General features: G+C 34.5%; 1 protein-coding gene across 3 annotated transcripts in view; it reads right to left on the bottom strand.

Annotated features, from left to right (window-relative positions):
* The window catches only part of EXOC2 (exocyst complex component 2), a 121,815-nt gene that overhangs the window by 30,625 nt on the left and 69,326 nt on the right, over positions 1-21,864 (bottom strand). For all 3 annotated transcript variants that reach the window (XM_027881665.1, XM_027881667.1, XM_027881666.1), the window contains exons 14-23: positions 21,281-21,349; positions 20,862-21,019; positions 17,615-17,736; positions 13,923-13,984; positions 11,198-11,278; positions 10,204-10,263; positions 9,297-9,358; positions 8,518-8,584; positions 6,297-6,413; positions 3,379-3,520 (exon numbers count right to left, since the gene is read on the bottom strand). In XM_027881665.1, coding sequence (XP_027737466.1) covers positions 3,379-3,520; positions 6,297-6,413; positions 8,518-8,584; positions 9,297-9,358; positions 10,204-10,263; positions 11,198-11,278; positions 13,923-13,984; positions 17,615-17,736; positions 20,862-21,019; positions 21,281-21,349 — 940 coding nt within the window. The remainder of the gene's footprint in view (positions 1-3,378; positions 3,521-6,296; positions 6,414-8,517; positions 8,585-9,296; positions 9,359-10,203; positions 10,264-11,197; positions 11,279-13,922; positions 13,985-17,614; positions 17,737-20,861; positions 21,020-21,280; positions 21,350-21,864) is intronic.

Here is a 21,864-nt window from a genome sequence, read left to right as displayed (position 1 = left end):
TGTAAATGTACTTGTCATCTTCCATGTAAGCAGGGTGCTGGTGCCCCAAATTAAACAAAAGAAGAAAAGTTAGAGTTGACAAGTATGTCGCTGCATAACTACAAATTAAATATGCCTTTTAATATTTCATTTTTAACTGTTGAGTACCTTTTCATAAGGTTATTGCCATTACAAAGTTTTCACTAGATTTTTAAATTAGACAAATAACGGATAATAGATGTGACAAGTGTAAAAAACCTGATTTAGCAGAGCTGACGCACTTAATCCTTTATGGTAGTAGCAGCATTTGATATATTTGAAATGTTTCAAACAATGCTTCCTTAACATGCCAAAGAAGAAATTCAGATTTAACTCTACTACATTCAATTTATGCCAAGTACAGAATGAATATCTAAAAACCAACAAACAATCAACTTTCAGTTGAAAGTGCAAAATGACCTAAAACTTTCAAAGAAATGTGAAATTTTAAATACTACAAACCCCCCCCCCCAATATCTGCCAACACTAATGAAACACAAAATATACATATTTAAAAAAGATTGTTAGAATAGCATCTGGAACTCTGTATGATGTGAACTTCAAGTGAATGCTGGCTAGACTGAACAGCAGCCAGCATTTAAAAATAAGTTATGAAAAGAGATCACCATATCTGAATTCCTCAGAAAAATAAATGAACATCAACTTTTTGTGTGGTAAACAACAGTCTCAAATTGATGTACTAAATATAACAAAACTTGCCCCCTTATGAAGAGTCATTTGACATTTGCATGCAAAAGCTCACATAAATAACCTGTGCGTATATATATATATATATATGTAATATATATAAGACTGAATGCTCACTTGCAACAACTTCTGCTTGTACAGCACAAACTTCAATACACAGAAATCTTTTCTATCCATTTTCAGAGTAACACAACCACCTCATTCACTCTCCAAAAGACTGCAGGCTTGCAATTCAGAAAAGATCACCAAGCCTAATTTTGTCAGAAGACTAAGATGTAACACACGCATCACAACAAAACACAACTTCCTACCAAAAAAGAGAAGAATGAACAGGAACAAAAAACCCCCACCTTGTACACTGAACTATCAGATTGACCGGTATACACAAAAAATAATCTAAAACCATATGTGGCAACTGATTAACACTATTGTTTCCTATTGTCCCTTTCATCTCTTTTAATTTTGTTGATACTGTAGAATAAATTAGAACAATGTTTCAAACAAGAAAACAGAACTAAACTACATTTCATTGTTGCGCTATGTTAAAACTGAAGTCTTTGTTGTAAAGACTCAGAAGCCTACATCGAAATTAAAATGAAAATTTAAATGAGTTATTTATTAACAATAAATCTAATAAAGTTAATAAAACTGCCTTCTAAGTCCAGCAGTCACACCTCAGATCAAAATAAAGGGCCAAATGTAAAATTACTTTGTGCGTAAGTTCTTTCTGATATTCAGAACTTACATATTGAAAAGAGCATGCATGTTGAAAAATTAAACAATAAAAGCTTTAGCACACAGGCCAAATGAAACTTTGCCCTATGCAAACCATTTATCCTTTTTTATGTTTAAAACTAACAAAAAACATATGTATAAGCAATCACTGATAATTACAGCTGCCTAAATGAGCAAGGCACATGCTTCTTCCACACTGACATCGTATGAGACTTGAATATCACGTATTTTTCAAAGCTTGTTAAAAAAACGAAAGCTTCTTAATTTAATTCCAAATTCCTCTTCTGAACTGTTTGTTTAATACAGTTCTTCTCATTCGTCTATTTTCCCATGAATTTTATGATGCAAGGAACTGTTGTCTTCAGTACTTACAGTCTGCAAAGATGCCCATAATAAATAGAGTGTCAAATTTTTCTGAATATTCTATACCTTACAAGGGTTTAGTTAGTCAAATTAACCCTGAATGTTTAAACTGACAGGAGTCAAAGAAGCTATTTTAAAGACAAAGACAAAAATGCTTAAGAGAGGTATTAACAACGACATAACAAGCACTCCAGACAGAAACTTGCCTCCACCTTTTTTCCCCTCCTAGACTATACTTCACTCACTTCTCAAATTCTGTAAAAGATAAAGGGTAGATTTTTGCCTGTACCAATTCTACTTAATACAAAACCCAGTCGTATCTCCGAAAAGAGCTGACACTTTATGAAGCAAGGCAAGTGTACTCATGCGAGAAAAAATATTATTATTAAAAGATTGAATTACACACAGTTGTCTTTGAGTAGTTTTTCTATGTACATAATTTTTTACTGATACGGAAAAGAAAGTTAGCAAACAATGAGAATGGAAACCAGAAAACTCTCTTACTACACAGGTCTATGTGGCTCAAGAACAGAATTGGCAACAAATACAGGTAACTTCTGTACAGTAAATTTATATGGATTTGATTAATTTGGCTGATGATGTAGAGCTTGACTTTTATAGCCCTGATTCTAAAAAAAGAAACAATGTTGATAGCACTGGCAAGGTAAAACACTAAGATTCCTTGTACTTTTAAGCAAGCAAGCACTGCAGCTCTTGATTCACAGGCTACCAGTGTGTTTTTTATAATTACATGCATGTCCAATTTTTAAATACCACAAGATTTCTACTAAGCCTGTCACATATAACTCTGAAAAAAAATCAAAACAAGAATGCGCAAATTGATTAAGAGAAGCTCACCTTCAAAACGCCATGTACCATGTCACTGTAACTCATTTCTATTTAGTATTAACCAGACATTCATGTGATAAGTGATTTAGATGTATCAGTTTTAGATACGATAAATTACATATTCAAAAGGACCTAAGTGTGAACAGTATGTATTACTGTGAAAAAAAGACTCACTTATATCATGCTTCCTTAAAACAGAAGCTTTTAAAGGACCTAGATAACAACTAACATCTCAGTCATTTTAAAAACAATGCCTGCCCTTCTATGGTTTAACATTCTTTGCTGAACTGCTGTTACAATATACATTTTCTCATAATTTTTTTTAATTTCAGAACTGTAATTACATCTATTACCAAAGTAGTCAGATTCTCTTGGAAAAAAATCCCAAACTACCTCAATGAATTTCATAAGAAAATAGCAAAGATGGCTTTTATAATCTTTTCTATTATATATAAGCAATGAAGCAAAATAATCACAAAAAACAAGTATTAAAGAGATTATCAATAATGAAAGGCGTTTTAATAATTTGCGGGTATTTGAAAAATGATTTAAGAACTAAGTAAAGTCTGTGAGAAAGAACTTATAATGAAAACTTGTCAAAAGTTAAAAACATAGATTAGAAAAAAGTTTTTAATTGTATAGTATATTTTAACTCCTATCAATCACTGTTAAAATAATTTCATAGTTTAATAAGCAGATATTTACCTGTTGGAACAAGACAATCTTTCCAATCAAAATATCCTGCATAAATGCCAGGTTCTAATGACCCTACTATTGGATCTGCCTTGAATTCAATGTACATTTCAAACAGTCTTTGATCCAGCTCTTTCAAGGATTCCATACTAACCTAAAAATAACAAAAAAAAAGATAAAAAAGAAAGAGAAAGAACATAATAAACAGTCATTAACTACAAGAATTAAATCACATGCCCAAAAAATTTCCTCATGCCTTCTTTAATTTTCAGTAAAAAGTAGCAATTACTGACATTTCAATTCATAATTACATATATAAAAGCCTAAGAACTTCTATGTTACCTGTCCATCCTACCTAGATTAATTTTTTTTTCTGATTGTACTCAGGAACAGACATTTTTGTGAAAAGTCTAAGGAAGCAGGCAGATCATTTGCTAATTGTCTACTGTCATGATTTCTCCCCCCTGCATGCCAGGAGGTCTTTATCTTGCAAAGTAAACAACTGAATTTTGTCATGTTAAAATATGCCCATAGTAATTTCCATCATTACACATGAAGACTTTTGTATGATACTTCATATCTATCAACTGCAATTTTATGATTTCTCACTATCCACTCTATATTCACAAAATACATGATTTATTTAGGAATCTTTCTCTGCCTTCTGAATCTGAACGTACAGACTTTCCCTCTCTACTTGAAGGCATCTCTAGAGCAGAAGCATAAGCTGCAGCTCACAACATCTGCAAAATTTTTCTCTTTAACAGCTCTCCATGCTATTTTTAAGTAATTCACACAGCTTAGCTGCACTGAAATCTAAAGGGATATGCACAGCTTGTTCACTGTATCTAAACAACTTCAAATTTTCTACAAGACTTTTTATTAAACATAGGTGCCCCCTGTAATTATAGCTTCTACAACAATTCTAGAACACGAATGTTAAATGAAAATAAAATGAATATGAAAATTAAGATGAAAATATCATGTGACTTCAACGTAAATGTATTTACCTTTATAAATAAGAGCTTAAGCAATACTAAAGTAAAGCTTTTAAACCAGTTTTCCTTCTCCTCAACAATTAGTGCAAAAAGCACACACAAACATATAAAATACATATAAATTATAATTTCGAGAAGCAAAGGGGTTTAAAAGCAAGGAAGAAGGCAGGTGTCTAGACCAGACTGGGAATTCAAAAAAGAAAGAAAAGAAGAATACCAACACCTTATCATTCCTTTGTAATTGACTAAACCGATGATAAAAAGTTAAGTTAAAGAATCCTCACAGAAGAGTACTTACAAGAGTTATGTAGAAATAAAATACAATTAGAGGTGAATATCATAAGTATGTGCCAAGATAGCACATGCTAAAGCACAGTGTAAAGTTTAGCTGTTTCATATAATTTTGTATTTTAACATTAATTAAAAATGGAAATAACCATGCAGAATGTAAGGAAATGTTCTTGGCTACCATTTTATAATTTCTGTATTTTCAGAATATTAGATAATAATGATTTCCCTACTAACAAAGGCAACTTTAAAAAATAGCCAACCAAAGAACAAATAGTCTTTTACCAGAACACACTAACAAATTCACTTTAAAATTCAATTTATAAAGCTGACAGAATTTAAAAGTATAGTTTTATTTCAATCTTCTCAGATAAAAACTAATTCTACTCCTAAAAAAAAATGCCAATTCTTTTTTACATTTCTTTTTATCTAACATTTAAATAAATTTAAAAACTTACAGAAGTTTAGATGGCAGAACAAAAAATTGAAAGAACCAACCCACTCCTCTAAACATCTGTGAGCTTCTCTTAAAATTAATGAAGGGCTCAAAAACTCCCCTCTTGAGATGACTATCTAATTATCCAAATTCTCCCAGCTAGTATTACCAACCGATGTGTCCCATACATGCAGCATTGCACTAGTCAGTGCTTTCAAAGGGTTAAGGCAGATTTGAAATCAATCTACCACTTTAACATTGGAATTGGGTAATTTATAAACCTACCAAACTTTTAGTGGCATTACTTTGATGTGGCTGTACAAGGCAGGGTGTTGAATACATACACAGTAGATGTCTCAGTTGCTTATGCAGACAACAGTAACTGTACTTAGCTCAACTCTCAGTAGTAAAAAACGGTAATATCCAGAATAATTTTCTATATTGTACTAACCATACAAATCTTAGCAATCCCATTTAAATGCTATTCAAAATGACTTCAGCCACAGAAATTCAAACAACATTCAGGCATTATGGGACAAAGGAGGTACTACATAGTAGAACAATCTGTTTGAGTGAAATACTGTAGTCTGTACTGGAAAAGATAACATTTTACTTCCAACCAACAAATATTTCTGGAAATAAATTAGCTTTATGGTCCTAAGGACTATGTCACAACACTTCTCATAAGAAATGATTAATCTTTACAAAAAGGCAGGAAAATGAGACAGCCACTGCCACCCACTTTGACATTTTCGTTCTTTGAAAAAGAAAAAACAACACCCCCCCCAACAAAACAAAAAACCCGTGAACTAGTTTATGAACAACAGCTATCAGTAATGCAGATTGTCAGATGAAATAATTTATCAAGTGTATTTCTGAGATAACGATCTTTCACTCTCTGCATTGAGAGAACACAGTGACATTAAACAGCTTTACTAAGAAATCTGATAAGCTTTGCCATTGAACACACAAGTCCTGAGGAAGAGGTCACATTTTCTATACCAGCTATTTAAGCCTTGTATAAACACATACAGCCACATGCTCGTTGTTGTGTCCCACTGATGCTTGGGAGTCCCCCTCATTTGTGGAAGGCTCACCTAAGAGTCCTTCTGGCTATTTGATACTTGCACCTTCTTTGCACAGAAAGTAAACCAAAAAGAAATCTGTTTCCTTCAAGCAGTAGTGATTATTGCAGTGCTCTCACTTACTTGAGTTATTTTATCAACACCTTGAAAGCCATGTTTCTCAAAATGTTCAGCTATATTTAAGAAGGTATGACGTTCCAGGTAACGGCAGTTACTGAGTGCAATTAAAAGTCTCTGTTCCTAAAAATTTGTTTTAAGAGAAGAAAAGTATAATAGTTAGAAAAAAGAAATATCAGCATAACCAATACTGTAAACATATATAGAGTATTTTATTGGCTTTCTGTGTATGATAAATACACATATGTTCATAAATAAGGTGGAGTATACAAATACTTTTGTCAATAAACCGCTGAGAACTGAGTATCAGGTATGATGACTGAACATTCATGCTTTTTCTTTTAGGATCCGGGGCATTCATTGGAATAGTTGTGACTAATCGTGAACTGCGGTTAAGACTTCTTTACGGAAACTGGGTTTGGACAGCTTTCCAGGAAGCTATTTCTGGATTTTACTGTGTTTCAAGAAATATGCTAACAATTATGACCATCATAAAATCAACTGAATACCATCTTCACTTTTACACGAAGCTGGCTAAAGCAAGGGAAGCAAAACAGGTACTGAACAAATGCACACCCACTCTAAAATACTAGAAGGTTCAGAAGTATAATACAATTTCAGCCCTTTGAAAAAATTCTAAGTGGTTATAACTTCTCTCTGTTCTTCAATGATTTTTTTTTTTTTTTTTTTGATTACAAGGGAAACAAATACATTCTGGAGTTGAGGTACCACAACTGCCTTTCCCTGACCTTGATGTAAAAAGGTGTAGTTTCCAAACAAAGAACCCAACAAGACAGAACCACTATTTAAACGGATTGGGTGTTCCCTCTTCCCTTCTCCTTCTTCTAATGGCAAAACATTTTTCTACCTCAGATGGAGCTTAAAAGTCAACCAGGAAAATATTTTGAAAACAAAATTATTTGACAATGAAGTCATCATAACAGCACTGATTTGATTAAAAATGGTATTGGTTTTCAGACCCAGAACTCCTGACAGTTCTGTATTTTGGTAATATGATGACTAGTTTTGAGATGTGCAGTTGCCCACTACTTTAAGTTATAATCAGTTAGTATACAGACTGTTCAAAAAATGAGAATTTAAAAAACATAGTGACCAATCTTACTCTGATCACTCACTTTCTCTGTTCTCATTCAGGAAAGACAAAACGTTCTGTGATTTATATTAAAAAATAATAATACCATGGAAGCCAAACATTGTCTGAAATTGTTGATTTCTTCTTTTCTATTTAAATGTTCATACCTATGAGATATGGCAGGAAGTCCCAGTCTCAAAAATTTAGATTTTTATATTAATTGTTGACAAAGTTAAGTGCTGCAATAATGATATAAAGAATATCCGGAAATTTTTAATAGTTTCTAGATATTATATTTTGTAATAATTATTAGTGTCTACAATACAGAAACTTGCCCCATTTTGGCAGTCTGTGATTCTTTTATTGTAGCAGAAATGCTTACTGCTCTTGTAAATAAGGCAAAGCTGGGCTTCTGACAACATTTAAAACCATTACTAGGGAATACTAACTTCACAAGAGGTTCTCACTACCTCAAGTAATAGTTTTTGCAGGTAAAGCAATTGCAGGTAAAAAAATTACATTTTTTTTTATCAGCTCCTGAACTAGAAGAAAGTACATTGCGTTGACCAAAGTGTCAGGAATATCAAACACCTTTTTTTTTTTTTTTTAATATAATTTCCTAAAAAGCAAAACCAAATTGTCAAACAAATAATCAATACTTCAAGTAAATTTTCTGGGGAAAACTACAGTACTGATTTTCTGTATCTTCATGGGTTTTGAAAAGTAACTGATAATCAGACTGGTTCCAATTTAAAACAAGGTCAAAAAATCAAATGTCAGATCCTCAGCTGACAAAACGCCAGTGCTATTTTCATTGATTTCTGTGATGCCACTTTAGTTTCTGAGAAGGATCTGTTTTCAGAAATCATCTTCATTAGTTACCTTAAGACATTACACTAAGATATCATAAAAAATAGTGCTTTTAATGAGAGTCTTATATTTAAGTCATATATCCTTATATGTTCTCATGCTTATGTACCTAGGAAATGCCTCTAGAATACAAAATTGTTCTCCATAAAAAAGGAAAACAATATAAACAATTTCTACAATATTGCAATGATAAAAAAGAACAATGTTCCTGTAACTTTGAGAAATATTTTCACATCAGCTTTTAGAAACAGAAGGCAAACTTACTGAAGAAAGACTTGAGTCTTCATGAATGCTTCCAAACAAATCTGGAGACGAAACATCAACTGAAAGACTAGGAATATTGTTTAAAAAGTGAGTAGTATAGTGCTTTTGACTATTTGATTCAGGATGGATTTAAATTAACAGGAATGAAAGGGAATCTTGTTTTAAACCCCCTCACACAGATAACAAAGTAGCCCATGTTGTTCAGTTTTTCCAAGATGCCCACAAAGCCTTGCAGGAGTTTGGTGGACTGACACTGCTATTCTAGCTACAGATACTTCCTTCTTAGAGCATTTTATTTTTCTTTCTTTGATTTCTGTTTTGCCACAGATTCAGTTTTGTTTTTACACCCATCCATCCAACAGTCATTCATACAGGAAGAAAAAATAAAGTGCATTAAAAACAGAGTTAATTTGCCTTTTCTTAATGTATATTGCAATATTTGTCTAGTCTCTGGCTTTTCACAAATGAAAGGTTTTAACTCTTGGAGACTCAGGTTACTCTGACTTGTTTTGGTCTCAGCAGCACACAATTCATGTCACTGAATAACATTGTGTAAGTAATGTCATATTAATTTTCTTGTACAATATTTATTACATAATGCCATGCAACTGTTTGGCATAAAATTATATGCTCTTATTTCAAAGCATTACTATTCAGAGGCAAAAGTATTCACAAGAAATATGAAATACAGAAGGGATAAGGCACATTCCCACTGAAATGTAAGACTTGCACCCACAATTTCAGAATACTACACCTAAATCTTATTTCTTTTCACTTACTGTGATGTATCTATGTCACCATCAGGTTTGGTGCTCAGTTGTTCCAAACAGTCTATAAAGACCTAGGAAACAATAGAGCAAGATCTACATTTTCTGCCAGAACTGAGAAAAAAAATTAAAATCTTAAGTTCACTTTTACTACAGTCAATAGAAGAAGAACAATCATCATCACCTTTCTTTGCCTTAAACCTTACATAAACACAGTAAAGTTTCAGTAAAATTTGAATGCATATTTTCTACTTTGTAGGTATCATAGTTTACTTGTAGCAAAATGCAAACATTTTTAACACTGGTAAGTCATTTTCATCATATCTAAAATGATACTGTGATAATCTGTTGATTTGCAAAGAAAGCATTGTTAATAGTTGTCGTGTGTTCAAAATCTGAACACTGGATCCCCAAGAGAAGTTACAGAAACCTCACTAAAATTCACTTTTTGCTTTGGCTTATGTTTTCTTATTTGAGGAGACTATAAAAATCCAAATAGCACCATTTAAATAGACTTTGAAAAATAGGATTTTGTTACAAAGAATATTGGGGTTTGATACAAAAATCAAAAGCTAGATCTTCACCTGATGAAAATCAGCATTGCTCCTTTCACTGCAGTATATAGATGTTAGATGGCATCAGCTCAGTAAGTGTCAATCGTCAGTAAAATCTTGAACAATCACAATCAGCAAAATACTTGAATATGTCATTTATCCTCTGAGGATTTGACATCATCAGATTTAGCTAGTAAGCTCGACATAGTTCTGAAGTCAAATATTTCTCAGTATCCCACAGTGTACCAGAGGAATAACACAGTCATCAACTCCAGCTAGCTTTTGGGAGGTAGGCAAGGTACAAAGCACACATTTTGGACGGTCACTTGTGTTCACTGTTTTGTACTACAAAGCACTCCAGTTACCTGCATGATCCCAATGCTTAGCTGGCACACATCCTCCTGTGTCTTCTGCTGCTGGAAAACCTGAGGATGCAAGCATATTATTTCAGCAGAACAGTCTCACATGGCCTTATTCTCAAGGAAGGCCTGAGTAACCTATCCCTAAAGAGATGACACCATTACAGGAATGGCTGCTGGGACACAGTGTTTTTCCATCCTAAAAATGGGAGAGAAAATACAAGTCCCAATAAATAGTTTGATAAGCATGAGGAGATAACACACCAAAAGGACAGAAGTCCTAGTACATGTGATATGTATCATTGTTGGCTAATGGAGCAAAAAGCTCCAGGATGGAGCAAAAACTCCCAGGATATTCAAAGATTTTTGCATCCTAATAAAGAAAGATTCATCATGTAAGTGAATTCACTGCAGATTCTTTTGAAAAATCTTCATTACAAAACTAGACAAGCTAGCCATAAAGATTAAAATAATGGAGGAGAGAGAAACCATATCTAAACAGAGGGGCCTGAGGGAGTTTGGAAAAGTGTTAAACTCCCTTAGAATGCTGAAATCTGAAAGAATACATCAATATCACAATAAACCAGGGCTTCAAAGTACTGAGAGGATGGGGATAGAAGGCTGAGTTGAAGTTCTGCAAATAGTTTGGATGCAACACTGAGTGAAGAGTAATTCCCAGGAATGGCCTCTCCCCTTTTTTTTTTTTTTTTAGATGTAAAGTCATGTCCACTGCTGTCTGAAATTTACATGAGTAGCATTTTTTTTTCAAAAGAACAGTTTTAAAGATTTAAATATAGGTTCAACCTGCCCCATACACAAATTAGCCCTAACAAAGGAACCACAAGCATAATTCTAAAAGCTAGCAGAAGTGAAGAGGGTGTACATGGAAAAAAAAATGAAGAGGAAAGTTTTATCCCTGGATCATTCTCTGAAAGTTCTTTTTATGTAAATTATTTGGTTTCAGAACAAGAACAAAATAAAAGCATAAATCAAAACTTACACTGGCCTCTCCAGGTTTGCAGTCCAGCACAGTTTTAAGAGATTGCAAGGAATGAATAATGCACTGTTCAAACTGGGATGGCTGAAAGTCAAATGAGTTGTTAGCTCTAGATAAGCATCTTAAGTATATACCACACAAATATATAAAAACTTCCAAGGTATATGGTAAGCTTTTTGTTTCTAAGTTATCCCAAGTAAGGGGGACAAAAAAAAAAAAAATCACAATTTGTATATTGCCAGAGGACCCTTTTGTAGTAATGCACTTTTGTACAAAAGTTATCTACAGAATTATTACCATAGATCAATGTGCATTTTTTATCTGAATGAGAGACTTTTACACCAAACAGCCTCCTATAAAATAGTCATGAAAGATTTTTACAGCTGTTTGTGGCAGCATTACAGATACCTGTGATACACTCCCTCCTCTCCTCTTTGATCCAAATTGGAATAGAATCTCACCTAGGATATCAGATATTTCTGCATTCTATTTCAGCAAAAGGTTTCTAAGAAAATCGTACTGGAATTGTTTTCACATGAAAGACAAAACCCCCACTGGTTTGGGGGGCTTCTTTTACCTTCAGCTTTCCAAACCTCAAGTGTAAGTATCTTGATACATGTATCAATTTGATTCTGAAAGTGCAAACAAGTTCACAGGAGAGTAATTAGTCACTTTTTCCTTGTCTTTTTCTCTTCCCTGGTAAGTCATACTTTATTTTTTTTTAATGATGCTGGTATTGGGCAGTAGGTTGTTGTGCAAGGCAACATGAAGCAGTCACTGCTCCAGAAAAGAAAGACATCATCCTAGTGGGTAAAAGTGAACAAAATGTTTGTAAGCCATGTAAACTGCTTTTCATTCAGTAGATAGTTTATGGCATGTCACCAGCTGGCTTAAGAGTAACTTTTATTTCTGTAAATGGTGGAGGTGGATTGCGAAACTGATGCCTGCATGGCAAAATTGCAATAATTAAAAAAGCCAGTAAGGAAATCTATATTTATTATTTTTTGATTCCTTAAAAGAAAAAGGCCAGCAGTAAAGTGCTGCTCTCAGGTTTTTGCTTCTACACAATAAAACGTCACACCTCAGGAGAGGAAAGCTTTTCAGATACTTGATACTTTGGATATTATGAAGCTGAGAAAGGCTAGTTCTGTGTTTTACTGTATCGTTTTTACCCGGAATATAAATGCTAAAGTGGTTATCAACCAGTATTTCCTGCAAACTCAAAACACAATTTCACTCTCCAGCCTAAGATGTCCCCAAAGAGACTGCCTGGCTGTTTTTTATAACGCTTAATTTTTGCTATAATATTGCCACAATGAGCTCTACTTTAGTAGGTAAATAACCTTGCTATGAAAAAATATAGTTAACTTCCACCACTAAAATCTGGCATGTCTCAGCCAATACCTAAAAAGGTATCTAGGCAAGTGCAGTATACAAGGAATTAACAGGTGACTTCTAAACACAAAAAAGACGTAAGCAGTTTCTTAATAAAGATAAGTTAGGATACAGCATGAGCATAAAGAAACAACACTTTTGTGGAAGACCCTTTCCCCTGCCTCCATTTTACAGATGAATATAGTGAAAAGCAGAAAAGTTAAGGGACTTGCCCAAGTCCATGGCAACTGAAATCAAGATCAGAAGCTGTAAATCTGGTTATAGTACTTCAACTGCCCAACAACACTCCTTCCTACAATATGTATATTGTGACTGCTTACTGCCCTCCTACTCAACTTCAAACACATATTTATAGAAGCAAATAAGAAGAACTAAAAAAGTCTGTGGAGCATTCTCTTAGATAACATACCCAAAGCAACTCTCCCTCCCACAGGCCTTTTCTGCTTTCGCAGATTGTTTTTAAGTCACACCTACAATGTGCTTGCTGTGTTTTAGGCATTACTCATTACTGTTTATTTCCAGAAAGCATCTCACTAATTTATCTGAATTTGGTTTCAAGTCATTGATTGTTTGTATGTAGGCAATCTCCTAAATTAGTTGCTTTTCAGTTCAATTTCTCATTATAACATATAAGTGACCTATTTATTTAGCTACAGACCAATTCCATGGTAGTGTGCCTACTAAGTTATGAAGCATTTTGATGTGAACTGAACTTGTGACCTTAAATATGATTTTTTACTTCAGTAAACCATCTCTAATACAATATGCTTAACAATGGAACTTATTATTGTTTATCTCAGCAAAAGCATGCTAGAGGTCAGTAGTAATTACACTGACACATTTAAATAACCCTATTTAAGGTAGAAAGCCATGGTACATATCTGGATGTCATATTCTTATTTATATTTTTCTCTTAATATACAGTACAAATCTGCAAAACTTTTATTTATGATTTTTTGTTTGTTTGTTTTGCACCTTCAAAAATAGTGCTGTCTAGTAGATCTATTATCACTTAAAGTTACTTCACGTAAAAAGTTACTACACGCAAAAAGTATAAACAAAAAGTTTGGAAAAAAGAGCAACAAATAAATTTGTGTTTGGTGATGACACCTGTTAAGATTGCTGTAAAGACATTGTAACCATTCAAACAATTTTAAAAAAGTTATCTTGTTATATTTTCATATTTTTACAAAACTATAGACACCAGTATGCACACATAAAAAAAAAATCCAAAATTACTTGATTTTTGAACAATATAGAAACCATTTTTGTTACACATAAAAAAAAAAAAGTCCAGCAAAGAAAGTGCCTACCAGACACCAAGTATACCCACCAACGACGTCAAACCTTCATTGTCAACAACCCAGTCTTCCTTTTCAGCTAATCTCTTTATATCTGTAAGACAGAGTAAGAGGGGAAAGGGGGGATGGGGGTGTGGGGAGAGAAGGTATTCATTTTCATTATTAAAAACTCCTTGAACTTGAAAAGATAAACCACAGACATTGGGACTGCAATGACTAGGCATACGAGCAAATAGCACTAAAAGCTTCAAAGCTTTCAACACTCTCAAATGACTCAGAATGGAACTCATACATGGTATGCTGGTGACACCACACAGAGAAACACATCTATGATACATGGCAAGAGTTGCATGAAGCACATAGTTTACTGGAAAGCTTAAAATTAGAGGAATATTGTGAAGGCTTTGGGTTTGTTTTTATTTCGTAAATTTTTAATCAAAACATAAAATACTGCATTTAAGAACCCAAGTCTCTAGTCTATTATATTCCAGCTCTTAATTAAAAATGAAAGAACAACTGCCTAGCATTTTAGCAAAGACAGAAAGGACAGCATATAATTAATATTCAGAACTATAAAAGAGGCACAAGGTCCCCACTCAGGGTCAAGGATCCACAATACTTGACATTCTTAAAAAATACATGAAGGCATATGCAAGAAGCACTCTTCCACTACCCAAAAGGTGTCAACTTCTACTGGCTTACTAAAGCTAACAGGAGCTAAGTTGGGATGTGAATCCAAAGCTCATGGTCTATAAACACAACTCTTGTATGAACATGTGCATTATGCATTGTAAATAGAACAAAGATGAACGGTGTGCAGTTTGTGGGGCTTTGACATACATTTTCCCCCACACAAATTGCTCATCAGAACTGTCTGTACATCATGAAACCCCCTTTTAAATGAGCAAAAATTTCAGTGAATTACCATCTCTCCTTAAAATCCAAGAAAAGAGGATAACTGTTGTACGTTGAAAGGTATCTTCACTATCTTGGTGGTTTAATTACCTAACTTAAGAAGCTTGGTTATTATGTCACACTCTGCAATTCTATATCTTATAGAAGTATAGGCTCAGTCAGGATAATAACCATTAAGGTCTTGTGCAGAATAATTACTCTGTTCATTTTCCTACTTAATAAACCTCTTAATTCAACTAATATTCTTGCAAGGGTTTAGATCGTACTGGTCAGCCTAATTTACATGCTTCTTTGGCTGCTGACTTTTGCATTCTCTTCTTAGCTAATACAAATATAAACCCCCCAAAATTTCTGTCTCATATTTCACTGCTCACCAAATTCCAGTCAAATACATTCATGTAAACCCCCTGTCTACTCTGGCATTCACATAATTTGTCTTTCATGACCTTTATGACCAGTGATCACATATGGGAGGGAAAGAACACAGACTCAGGGTCAGCATGTGTACATGGTGTTTATCATGAGACGAGAAAACCCTGTGCGTGGGCTGAGGTGCTCTACTGAATATTGTAACAATATCTGAAAATTGTAACTACATCTGAATGCCTTTACCAACTTACAACATGCAGAGAGAGATGAGACTGAGCTTGATGTCGGCACCTTACGCATCTCATGTTTTGGAGATACTAGAGAGGCAGAATTCAAGTGAGCTTTTTTGACTTATGTATTACAGATACAGCTACGTCTGAGATACATTTACATAGCTCCATGAGAATACTGAGAATACCCATTACTTATTCTTTCACTCATTCCCTAATAATAACAGTTTCTCCAAGGGTCAAATTAACCTGGTTGCGTGCAGAGAAAAGTCGCCATTATCTAAGTACATTTAGCAATTACAATTTTGCTTTAGTTGGCAAAGAACAAAATAAAAAGGGTCCACCGACAAGGCGTGCAGTGCAGCAGCATAGAATGAGTGTCATAATACATGCAGGCGTCTTTTCCCCTGTTCGATGCTATAGCCAGTACATAAAACTGCTTTACTGATAGGGGATGGAATTTGCAGTCAAGGAAGGCCGGTGTTATGGCTAGAAGGAAGAGAGATACATTATCCACCCAATAAAACACATTGCCAACTTTAGGGATCCGTTTTTTTTGATTCAAGACAGAAAAGTAGGAATAAAGATGTTCAGATCAAATACAGAATTGTTCACATATAGACTTGTAAATGTGCTTTTATAAAAATCTAAGGTACAGACTACCATAAGATTTTTTTCCTACACAGAATGTGTGTGGCCAGCAGTCAGAACGTACAGAGCAGAAACTCTGCATCCAAATAAAGAGTTGGGCTACTGCCATGATGCAACAAGTAGGCAAAACTAGTAAGACAGCAGACTTTTTTCATCATTTATCACATACTGGAGCTCTCTGGACCGTGCTGGAGAAGTTACATAGATGGCTCAGAGACTTGGTAAGCTGAGAACTGTCATCAAAACGGTTCATAGCTAGATACCTCCTTCCTCTGAAATAGCAGGACATCTGAGGAATCACTCACAATTCACAGACAGTGGAATAAGACCATCCTCATGTCACAGTTAAAAAAAAAAATCTTTTTCACCTACTATTAAGAAAGAACAAACTTAATTGTGCTGAGCAAAAAAAAAGCAAAACAGACTTTCTCATAGTTTAGGTGAAATCTGAAATAGTGGTAATATGTTTCAAACAGAGTTTTAAGGAGGTAAGACAATGTACGTACTTGTTTGGCTAGCTAGTTTGATATTAATAGAGAAAAATAATGTTAATAGTGAAATAGGATTTAATAAGACAATTAAGAGTCATGAATACAATTCATATCCATACTGTATCAAATAGACCATAGAGGCCTAGTGATTTCTTGTCACCAAAAGTTTAAAAATTTGCTTAATATAGCCATCTATGTTTGGCACATTTAAGCCTTGAATAAAACTCTTGGTATCATGTCAGCCTACAAAATCATCATATGTTAAAGATTAAAAAGTGATTAAATTGTAAGAGCAAAAAAGTCCTAATTTTTTTTTAGCACTGAGAGTAATTAGTCTTTTGGGAAAAAAAGAAAAAACAAAACCCTGCTAAGTGAATCAGTAGATCAATCAGCCCTGATTTTAAGATAGACATTTATTTCTAAAAGATTTATTTCATTCAAATTTAAGTTTCAGAGTTGAATACAAGATGGCAAGATGAATGGTCTCTGATGGTATAGAGTCACATTAGATTTAGAGAATGTGTTACTGGCCTTCACAATCCAGACATTTATGGCAAAAGTTGTGTACACAGCAGAAAGTCCTGGGGACTACAATGTTAGTAAAAAGCTTTGGAAAACACACAACTAAAATAATCCATAAAGGGCTGTGGTTTGTTGTGTGGTTTTTTGTTTGTTTGTTTGTTTGTTTTGGTTTTTTTTTTTTCCTTGAGAATGAGTCACTGCTCATTTAATTTTTCATGTTATAGAAAAACTGAAAAGAGAAAATAAATCGTATTTCAATATAGAAAAACTGCATCATGAGATAAATCACTTGCACTGTAGAATTGTCTCAACCCAAAGGAAACAAGTCTAACCTTCTCTATTCATCAGACCTAGAGAAAAGACTTCTATTTCTGGCAGAAAAATGAAATATTCAAGTAACTCTTGTGAGATATTACAGAACTCAGAGGAGTCCACTGCCACTACAATATCTGTAACAAACACGGTTATTTTTCAGAACATGATTTGGTCTAATCAAAGGCAAAAAAAGAACGACAGTAAGCAAAGTGACTTGCAGCCTTCTATTACCTTCCGCTGTGTGTTGTAAGGTCACTATAATGCAACGTACACGAAGGTCCAAAATAAGATCCTGGATGATCTGAAGCATATCATTGGGTATCTCGAGTGCAGTAAGGGACTCAGAACTAAGCCTGAAAGCAAATAAAAACAGACAGAAGTATAAATCTTCAGGGATTTTAGAGCTGATGTAACTAACTTCATTAAATTTTTTAGAGATTTTCTGTGTATGTAAATATAATAGCTCCATTCTCAGTGTATCTTTGAAAACCAACTACACCATTCTGAGAAGATCAATTTTTACTTAATTCAAAAGATTTCAAATGAAGATTTAATTATCTCTAACATTACAATAATGTCATCAAAGCAACAGGCCAACTTTTTCTACTGTCTTCTTGTACTTCACTGCGTGCCTTTCTCCATCCATCTCTTGTCCTATGATCCAAGAATAATCCTTCTGGAACAGAAGTAGCTTCTTTTTGCTGTTTTTAGGTTAATGCTTAGATCAAATACAAGAGCCACAACAGGGTTTTTGAGATATTTTTTACCTGCATGGCAACAGTAGAAGTGATTAGGCTGCCATAAATGGTGATGTGGCTATGTATCAGATCAGTAAGAGTACAGACATTTAAGGAGCCAAAATATAGCTACAGCATCATGTGCAGAGTGAATTCATTCACTGTTTTGCTTCCAGCTCTGCCCAGGTACAACAGGTGGCTGTTGGCTTCTATGGGTGAGAATGGAGACATCATATTCTGGTTTTTCTCTTTAGAAATATCAACGTAGCAGCTGCTTGCAAGAAATAGCATTTCAGCCTTCTAATAAAAGGCTGAATTTGGGCTCAGACTTAGTTAGGGGCACAAAGTGAGGTTCACCTCTTTTATCCAACTCCTGGATATTTGAGCAAGGCCAATTCAAAGGCAGACATTGCTGTTTGCCCTACTGCTAACACTGAGCAAAGCATGGGTAATAGAAAGTGCCAAAAAGGAGGAATAGGAAGGCACAAGCAAACAAGTGGAACATTTTCAACCATCCACCTGTAGACTTCAGTTCCATACTCCTGGTGTTGGGCGTAAGATATCAAAACCCCAGTATTAATCAGACTGCTCTCCACTCAGCACAACTACTGAATTAGTAGATTAAAACAATCTGTACTATCTCAGTCAGCCAGGAAAACAGAATGTAAATATCCATCTGTGAGAAATTCAAGCTACTTTAGACTGCACAGAAGCCCTGTACTTTAGAGCTGATTCAATTTCTTAAGGAGCACACAGCTGTTGTATCCTTAAGATCATCTTTTCCCTCATATAATTTACTCTAACACACACATACTTTTTTTATTTTTATAGTAAGGCAAAAGTTTTGCCAACAATGGCTCACTTGATCACGTAGTTCATGTGATCTGGAACCTGTTCATACTAGGTTATGACAGAAGAGGGTACAAGACAAAGACTGTGCTACCACCCCACTTCAAGCTGTGTGATACATAAAAATGACCAGAAAAATTAAGATAACACAGATGTAATGACAACTCCTTGTTATATAACATTGTGACTTTTATAATTCTTAAATACAAGCAGAAAACAGCGAATCATTTGTGAGATGACTGAAAAGAGTAAAATTCTATCATGTGCTTCATCATGACTTTAAGATACAAACTATGAAAATAAGACAAGCTATTACATAACTTTGCAACAAACAGAGGTTTTATGCAATTTGTAGATTCTTCTTGGGAATAGCCCACCTTCATCATTGGTGTGAGTCACAAGAATTAATTAGATTGTCAAAGCGTGGGCGCTTGAAAACAAAAGTACCTGCAGCACTTGGATAAACTTCTGACCTGGTCATCACTGGTCAGCACCCTATAAGGGTATGTTCAATTCCTCTTCTCCAGACTGTCTCCTTTACTTCTCTATTTTAGATTGCTTTGCATTAAAGTCTAGCTCACTTTAGTAAAGTGCCATCACAGGCATCAGTAAGAACATGAGGTGGGGAAAAGAGTGGGAGGGAAAGAGGATTTCCCCAGCTCTCAGTTCAGTTGTTCGTTACCAGGGCAGTGCCCGGAAAGCAAAAGGAGATTCTCTGAAAAAGTCTTCATATACCCTATAACCCTCAGCCTGGATCTTATCTCAGATGGTAGGAGCACAACCAACCTTTAGAGAATCTGTTGGTTACATTTCCAAGCCAATATTAGAGATGTGGAAGCGCTAAATTCTAGAATTTTATAATTTGAGGGAAACTGTATCACTCTTCATAAAGGGGCAACACTGTCCTTTATGTCTTTTCAGCAAATATCAAGTCAGTTCCTTGCTAAATTGGAAGCTTTCCATAAAATTTAGCCAGAATAACAAACTTCACATGGAATTTTTTTTCTAAATGGGTAAAGTACAGGTAATGTAAGTGACAACAGACTTTGAGAAAGTGTTAAACAGACTTAACAACAATATATATCACTGCTAGCTCCACCTGCACTAAGTATATCTCTAAGTGGTTATAACCCCTTTCTTCATCTGTGCTTTGCTTGTTACTTGCTTTGAAAACTCTAGATAAAAAGTACAGTATCATATGCAGATGTTACTCAAGTTTCCAATAGATAATGACAACTCTTGTAGCCCCCTTAGACAAATAGAAGCAAATTCTGCATATTAGTGAGATATTTCTAATTAATGAGATGCACATTACTAATTTTATAAACGAATATAATGATAGGCAGAATGACATTATAAGCAGGAATATCACCTTCCATCAAACAACTGTAACAGTAAATTATGATCTAAGAATGATACAGTAGTTAGAAGCATGATATTTTCACCCATTTTTGCAAAGATGGGAAGATGTAGCAAATGGAGCAAATAATTGCTTTCTACCCTAAAGAGTCAAATCCTGTTTCATTCATTGAGTGTCTATGCTGTGCCAATCAAATATTTTATTTCAACTTTTTCACAAGGTATGTAATAAGGCTATATCATAGAAGATGTCACAGATTATTCTGAGTTGGAAGGGACTCATAGTCCAGTTCCTAAGTGAATGGTCCATACAGGGATCAAACTCACAACCTTGGTGTGATCATGAGACATCAGTAATTACATTTGCACACAGAATTCTAAATTTGCCATAAGCAATTTTTTTGCAATCCTATTTTTGAAAATGTTAACATTCTCACAGCTCAGGGTATTTAATGCACCGAACAAAACATTTTGTCTCAAAACACATGTATTCCAGGAATAGCATGTTTTTGTAGGTCCACAGATTCATTTACCTTACAGTTTGGATGACATGTGTCAGCCACTGGCCAGAAAGTTCAGATTTCATCTCCCAGCCACCATACTGTCTTAATTCTCCTTCTCTGAGGCTGAATGGAAGCAAGGCTCCACGAATAAGTTTCACCAGAGAGTGCATCACTTCCTGAATCATTTTCTGCATCAGAAGATGGGAAAGAAAAATCAAGGAAAAAGCTCTACCAATATGTTTGAGCAGCTATGTACTATACATAAGAGCAAGGAATGAATGATTTACAGGGGGTTACACATGGCAGAGAGTAAAGGAGAAGAAGGCATAAAGACACACAAAAGATTAAAGAAATTGGATTTTCAAGGTGATGACACTAAAGCACCTTGCTATGAAGGACGACTGAAAGAAAGTAAGACTCTCTCCGCCATATCTCCCCCAGCTACTTACCTTGAAATCATTTTGTCTTTGCCTAGCGTTCTTCTTTGATCTTTCCATTTGGCCAGATTTTTCAGCAGTCTTGTGAAAATGAGAAAATTGAAAAGTGTAAGTATCTTACAACCACTGTTCAAATAATTCTGAAAATGGGGGTTTCGAAGTGAAGAGGTGAAAACCAATGAGTTTATGATGCAATTATAAAAACTAACTCATAGCATTTCAATAAGCAAAGACTATATATATCTCAATAAACTCTACTTACCATAGGTCAGAAATCTAATGTTTAAATCTGAGGAACAATGTGTACTTACGACAAAGTCAGAGACAACCATAAGAATAGCTAAAGCAGTACAAACTTCTTGAGGACAAAATTTTTTCACCACAGTGCTAGGTGAGAGCAAAAACATGTACAGTCCAATTGTGCATTAGGTCTATGTGAAAAAAACCTCTATTTTTTCAGCATGGAAGCTGACCAGAGAAGGACATCAATGTGAAGTCGGAGACAATTTTTGCAATGAGGGCAATTTGGAATTGCAAGATGTGAGGGGGAGGATTGAGGGGGTTTTGCTTGGTTTTAGGAACAGTATTTTGCGGAA

The sequence above is a fragment of the Empidonax traillii genome, unplaced genomic scaffold (assembly GCF_003031625.1).
Source record: "Empidonax traillii isolate 1590-97213 ecotype Southwest subspecies unplaced genomic scaffold, ASM303162v1 scaffold92:size1159251, whole genome shotgun sequence".
Lineage (NCBI taxonomy): Eukaryota > Metazoa > Chordata > Aves > Passeriformes > Tyrannidae > Empidonax > Empidonax traillii.
This window is presented reverse-complemented; position numbering and strand designations above follow the sequence as displayed.